This window comes from Hypanus sabinus, chromosome 7 (assembly GCF_030144855.1).
Source record: "Hypanus sabinus isolate sHypSab1 chromosome 7, sHypSab1.hap1, whole genome shotgun sequence".
Lineage (NCBI taxonomy): Eukaryota > Metazoa > Chordata > Chondrichthyes > Myliobatiformes > Dasyatidae > Hypanus > Hypanus sabinus.
In genome coordinates this window covers 4,130,746-4,137,825 of record NC_082712.1, presented here as the reverse complement: position 1 = coordinate 4,137,825, position 7,080 = coordinate 4,130,746, and the positions used below count along the sequence as shown (strand labels likewise).

The following is a 7,080-nucleotide window of genomic DNA, read 5'->3' as shown; positions in this document are numbered from 1 at the left end:
TTATCAGGGGCCCCCACCACCCAGGTCATGATCTCTTCTCACGGCTGCCATCAGGAAGAAGGTACAGAAGCCTCAGGACCCACAGCACCAGGGTCAGGAATAGTTATTACCCCTCATCCACCAGGCTCTTGAACCAAGAGAATAACTTCACTCAATTTACTTGCCCATCTCATTGAAATGTTCCCATAACCTATAGACTCACTTTACAGGAAACTACATCTCATGTTCTCAATATTTATTGCTTACATATTTCTTTTCTTTTTGTATTTGCACAGTTTGTGGTCTTTGGCACATTGGTTGAACACCCAAGTTGCTGTGATCTTTCACTGATTCTATTATAGATTTATTGAGCACGTCCACAAGAAGGTGAAACTCAGGGTTGTACATGATGACATATAAGTACTTTGATAATAAACTTACTTTGAACTGAAGTGGGCGAGGCTGAGAAGAAACCCTAATGAAGTTTATAATGAGTGGCATAGTTAGCTGGGTTTTCTCTCAGGGTCATGATGTTACTATCAGAGACTACGTGTTTAAGGTGAGGAGGAGGTTCAAAGGAGTCTCTACACACAGTGGTGGGTGCCTGGATTGCACCGGAGGCAAATATAAAAGAGGAGTTTAAAAGGCTCTTTGACGGTTATATTAATGTGGAGGAAATAGAGGGATACGGACATTGTGTAGGCAGGTGAGGCTAGTTTAATTTTGCATTTAGTTACTAGTTGAATTAGTTCAGCACAGCTTTGTGGGCTGCAGGGCCTGTTCCTGTGCTGTACTGCTCTGTGTTCCATTTAAAAAATCTATCTTAGTTAAGTTCATCGTTTCATTAAATATGACTGGAATGTTTGGAGACAGAAAGGATTAATCTTAACACAAGAGGATGCTGGAAATCCAGAACACACACAAAGTGCTGGAGGAACTCAGCAGGTCAGGCAACGTCGATGGAGATGAATAAACAGTCGACGTTTCAGGCCGAGACTCTTCATCAGGGCTGGAAAGGAAGAGGGAAATTGCCAGAATAAGAAGGTGGGGGGGGGGGTACATAGTAGCAGGTGATAGGTGAAGACAGGTGAGGATTAATCTTTGAATTGTCACACTTAATATTAGTTAATTGATGTGATTGTTTGGTAAAACTGTTCCCAAGCACACAACTGTACAAAGATTTCCAGAAGCAGACATTTTATTGACATTTTTTACACTTTCTGTGCATTACAATCCTTCCAGGAATGTAATCTGCCTGCATTTGCCATAGTGGGATTTCAGGTTAACTAGGGTCACAGTTTCCCCAGTAACCGTCATGAAGTATGGCACTTGCCTTCAAACAGATCACATGTACTTTTCCATCTTCTCTTTTGTTTTTTAACTAAATGCCTTTCTGTGGTCTGCTAGCTGGATATTGACAATTATGTTAATTTCTTTGATAGGCCATAAAGCAAATGGAAAAATGATCTATCTGAGATGAGATTCAGTTCGTACTCTAGATGTGTTTAATTCCAGTAACTTTAACTGTTACTCGCTAACTGTTAAGAATCGCTCTTGCTTGCTTCATGCAGCAGAATTTCATGGGATAATGCAACGTAGAGGAATTTATGTTTTCAAAATTCTTGCAATAAAAGCAGATGGATTAGAAAGCAAATTCGTTGATTTGGTAGGTTGTTGCAGGCTGTGAAGATTAGCTTCTCCGTTTTACTCATTTTCTCTTTGTGCTTGTCTTACATCAGCTAGCAGCTACTACAGTGTAGTTTGTGCTGCTGTCCTCATAGAAACAACCACAAGGAATGGGAAAAGATGCAAAATGGACAAGAACTAACCTGGATGTTAGTAATACTGATGGGGCAAGTAATACTGTCTGGTCCTCACGATGGAGTATAGGATTTGCAGAAAATCTTAAAGTTGAAATCCAAGTGGTTTCAAACTTGGGAGAATGAACAGCAGTTTACATTCCGATGAGAGTGCTTACTGCTGCCCATTTTGTCATTCTCCGTTTCTGCTGGGTTGTCATTGGTCCTGCTGCAGCACAGTGCGGTCTGGTCAGAGCGCAGACAGCGGTCGTCACTGTCAGGATTCGGACAGCTTCACCCCATCAACCTCTACCTGTCATTGTCAGGATGATGACCGCGTGCTGCACTGTCAGAACACTCCTCCATTGGAAGAGCTTTGATGGTGCAGTTGGCGGCAGTATCATCATCACCTGATCCCTGCTGGAGCTGACATGCCGCTGGGCTTTCAGCTGTACATCCTCTTTCAGCTCTGTCTGTCTGTTCATGAATCTCCCTGAGAGTGTGTGTTGTGGGTTCATTCGTCACTCGTCAGGTCGTGTGAGTGCTGGAGATGATGGTGATGGTGCTGCTGGTGGTCGTGGTCACCCAGTTCTGAGTGGGTTCTGTTCTTGACGAGGGGACGTCTCACGGGTTTTTTATGGGAATGATGTACGTGGCCGTGATCATGGCCTTGATGGCCCTCTACTTCAGTTTCTCTTTGTTCCTCTGTACTTCTGATGTGACATACCGAGGGCTGGTCCTGAGGGTGGAAAGAAAGAATATTTCCAATGCTGTAAATGTGCCTCACAGTTCTAATTACATTTAATTCAGAATCCGTGTATACATTATAAGTGTGGCATTTAATCATGTAATCATGGTCTTCAAATAAATCCTTGATGCACTCTTACCAGATGAACCTCCCTGCTATTCTGCTGGTAAACAACTGATTTCACATCTTAGCAGACAGTAATAATAAACCTGGATTACTACTTCTCCTCAAGTTCAGTTTATTGTCATTCAACAGTACATGTGTGTACTGCCGACTGAAACAATGTTCTCCTGGACCAAGCTACTCCACACAGTACATATAACTCGGGAAGTAATATACCACAAATAAATTAACAAGTAGTAAGGTGCACTTCTGACACAAGTTTAAAAAGTAAGCGGTATAACACCACCGGCACTTCATACGTGATGAGATCTGAGTGGTGAAAGGGAGTTCAGTGTCCTGACTGTCTGGGGAAGAAGCTGTTTCATACCCTAATACTTTGGTACCTCCTGCCTGATGGTATGGGGTCAAAGAGAATCTTGGACAGAGGACAGATGGGAGGTATCATTGACAATGCTATGAGCCCTGCGCACGCATCGTCCCTGATAAATATCTCTGATGGGTGGAAGGGATCCTCTCAGCAGAGCTTGCAATCCTTTGTAGGGATTTGTGCTCAGAAGCCTCTCAGCAGAATGTGTTACCGAAGTGCTAAATACATTGCTGCAGCATGAAATTTAAATCTTGTCAAGGATACGTAGATGGACCCTCACAGGAGACCTAGGAATAGTTCTTCTGCATGTGTCTGGTCACAGCAGTAGGGGTGACACTCCATGCAGTTGCACACAGGGGCAGGAAGTGCAACCACGCTGGTGAGGGAGCAGAAGGCTTTCTGTTTTCCCTGAAAATTGCATTCGAGATAGACATTCCTTCTCTCTTTATATCTGTACATGATCACATACAGACATGTCAATATGACAGCTCCTGTATGTCCAATCTGAAGATAAAGATTAACTGTTAGGCCTGTTCCCACAGGCACCTCCCTAACAGAATTCACCTTTTGCTCATTCCAGTCTCATCACCGGCAGCCTATTTAAACCCAGCTCTGATCCACAGTCTTTGTTCACTCATCGGACCAACCGGCCTCCTACCTTTCACTCTTCCTGCCTGAAGTTTACCTTGTTACCTGTTGTGTTTAGCTTCTGTTTCTCTCTTGTTTTCTGGCCCCTCGTGGCTTGTTATTTTGTGGACTAACATTAAAGTTATCATTCACCACTGAATCAATTCTGCTATTCTGCCTTCGACTTCCTTCTCCACCACCTGGTCCACTGCCCAGCTTCTGCCCCAGGACTTCTGTCACTGGCATTCCCACCAGTGCAATACAGGGCAAATTTACAACTTGATCCTTACCGTCAAAGAACAATTGGTGCAGACCGTTTGACAATATGTTTGCTTAATTCCATTCTCCACATATGCTTGTCTGAGGTTGGTGTATGGCAGTGCCAAGTGAAAGGTCTGTTGGCCACACCTGTTGGGTACATATGCACATACCAATCAATAAATGAATGGCTTTAGACTGCTGGAGCACCACAACACGGAAGCATGTCCTTTGGCCTATCTAGCTTGTGCTGAATTATTATTCTGCCTAGTCCTATTGACCTGCACCCAGACCACACCCCTTCCATCCGCGCACTTAACCAACTTCCTTCAAATGTTGAAATTGAACCTGCACCCACCACTTAGACTGGCGGCTTGTTCCCCAACTCTCACTGCCCTCTGAGTGAAGAAATTGCCCCCTTATGTTCCCCTTAAACATTTCACCTTTCACCCTTAACCTCTAGTTCTAGTCTGACCCAACCTCAGTGGAAAAAGCCTGCTTGCTTTTACCCCATATATACCCCTTATAATTATGTTTACCTCTATTTACTTGTTTATTGTAAAGCAGCAGAGGGCCACTCAGCCTACCAGATTCATACTGGCTCTTAGCAGAGGAATCCCATCAGCCCCATTCACCCTGTATCCCACATGCTCAGCAGCGCCACTTTAGCCCTTTGCAGCGAGCATGAGCATGTCAGTATTCGGAAGATGGAAGTGTTAGATGTCTTAGAAAGCAGAAGGGTGGATAAATAGTAGGTGGTAAGGACATGAAGGAGCTGCAAAGAGAATGGTGGAGGCAATTTTACAACATTGAAGAGACATTGGACAGGTACATAGTTGTGAATGGTTTAGAGGGATACAGGCTAAACGTAGGTAAATGGGACTGGCTTATCTTGGTCAGCATGAGTGGGCTAGGCGACGGAGCCTGCTACTCTGGTGCATATATGTCTCTAGACTAGTCCAGAGATGAAGGCACAGGGCAGCTGGCTAATTGGGTCCAAACTTGGGTTGGCAGTAGGAAGCGCAGGGCATTGTTGAAGGGACGTACACGAGAGAGAGAGAGAGATTGCAGACACTGGAATCTGGAACAGACAATCTGCTGGATGAACTGAACAGGTCGAGCAGCATCTGTGGAGGAGATGGAACTGCTGAGACCCTGCACCAGCAGATTATTCTTGGTGAAGGAGTATTTTTCTGACAGGAAGTCTGTGACCTGCAGTGTGCGATAGGGATCAATTGTGTGAGTATTCTTCCCACAGAGAGTGAAGCATACTTGGAATGGACAATTAGAGGTGATGGTGAAAGCAAAACTGTTTGTGGTGTTCAGGAGCTTGTTAGATGTGTGACAGTGCAGAGAATGGAGGGGTGTTGACGATATCCAGAGAGAAAGGACGGAGTTTAATTTGCCGTTGTGCTTTGTGTGGGCTGAATGGCCTGTTGCTCTGCTGTACTGTGTCGTAAGCTGCTCATTGCTTTTTTATTCATTTCATTTTCAGTGATACAGCACAGTAACAGGCCCGTCTGGCCCAGGGAGCCTGCACTGCCCCACTACACCCCTGCGACCTGGTAACCCGAATGTGTTTGGGATGTGGGAGGACACCCACATGGTCACATACAAACACCTGACAGACAGCAGTGGGAATTGAACCCAAGTCCTGGTGTTACACTAACTGCTACTCAATGGAGCTGCTATATTACCTATGTAGTGGTGAGTGTGGGTGGGGTGATTGCAATGTACGACAATGGCTGGAAGATCATCAGTACCCACACAATGTGAAAACTGACCTGTCATAGATGAGGAAGTCATCCTTCTTGCCTTGCAGGAGTGTCCACACATCAGCCTGATTCTCTTCCTGTCGGTACACCGGCAGGGCGTCTGACAGCTTTGCCTTCAGCTGCTGGTGAAGTTCACGGGACCTGTTTCCCTGGTGATTTACCACCATGTAGGAGATGTTCAAGAAACCCTCCCGATCCAGTCTCTGCTTCAGGCGCCTCAGTCTGCAATGATAAATCACGCAATAACACAGTGACGAAGCTGTAACCTGATGTAAATCAGGCCACGTTGGACGTGCCTGGATGTTTTACTAAGCTAAACGCATTAGACCATTAGTCATTAGAAGAATTAGGAGAAGAATTAGTCATTAGCTCCATCCAGTTTGCTCTGCCATTGCAACATGGCTGATTTACTTTCCCTCTCAACCCCATTCTCCTGCCTTCTCACTGTAACCTTTGACACTGTGACTAATCAAGAACCTATCAAATCTGGGGGCCTGTGTACTCTGAATTGTAGCATTTGTTTCACAGTCCAGCAAAAAGAATGAATACTATAATCAGCAATATCATCCACTCAGTACAAGTCAATAGGTTTCAAAACCTGGCCACTATTCCACTCCATACAACTGCATCCCTGACTTCACACAGTGATCCAGTTCATCACACTGGGTGACTGAGACAGTGAGACCACAGTCACTGCAGTGGCTCAGTCACGCTGTCTCAGTGTGAACAGTCTCACTCTCAGTGTGAACAGTCTCACAGTCTCAGTGTGAACAGTCTCACTCTCAGTGTGAACAGTCTCACAGTCTCAGTGTGAACAGTCTCACAGTCTCAGTGTGAACAGTCTCACAGTCTCAGTGTGAACAGTCTCACAGTCTCAGTGTGAACAGTCTCACAGTCAGTGTGAACAGTCTCACAGTCTCAGTGTGAACAGTCTCACAGTCTCAGTGTGAACAGTCTCACAGTCTCAGTGTGAACAGTCTCACAGTCTCAGTGTGAACAGTCTCACAGTCTCAGTGTGAACAGTCACGCTGTCTCAGTGTGAACAGTCTCACAGTCTCAGTGTGAACAGTCTCACAGACTCAGTGTGAACAGTCTCACAGTCTCAGTGTGAACAGTCTCACAGTCTCAGTGTGAACAGTCTCACAGTCTCAGTGTGAACAGTCTCAGTGTGAACAGTCTCACAGTCTCAGTGTGAACAGTCTCACAGTCTCAGTGTGAACAGTCTCAGTGTGAACAGTCTCACAGTCTCAGTGTGAACAGTCTCACAGTCTCAGTGTGAACAGTCTCAGTGTGAACAGTCTCACAGTCTCAGTGTGAACAGTCTCACTGTCTCAGTGTGAACAGTCTCACAGTCTCAGTGTGAACAGTCTCACAGTCTCAGTGTGAACAGTCTCACAGTCTCAA

At 45.2% G+C, this 7,080-nt stretch overlaps 1 protein-coding gene across 2 annotated transcripts in view; it reads right to left on the bottom strand.

Moving 5' to 3' along the window:
- Positions 1-1,159: 1,159 nt before the first annotated feature.
- Positions 1,160-7,080, bottom strand: part of LOC132396508 (selenoprotein P-like) — a 31,515-nt gene continuing 25,594 nt past the window's right edge. The window contains exons 3-5 of one of the 2 annotated variants that reach the window (XM_059974089.1): positions 5,686-5,898; positions 3,934-4,051; positions 1,160-2,517 (exon numbers count right to left, since the gene is read on the bottom strand). In XM_059974089.1, the coding sequence (XP_059830072.1) occupies positions 2,293-2,517; positions 3,934-4,051; positions 5,686-5,898 (556 nt within the window). In that variant the 3' untranslated portion in view covers positions 1,160-2,292. The remainder of the gene's footprint in view (positions 2,518-3,933; positions 4,052-5,685; positions 5,899-7,080) is intronic. The other variant, XM_059974090.1, reaches the window with a different exon arrangement.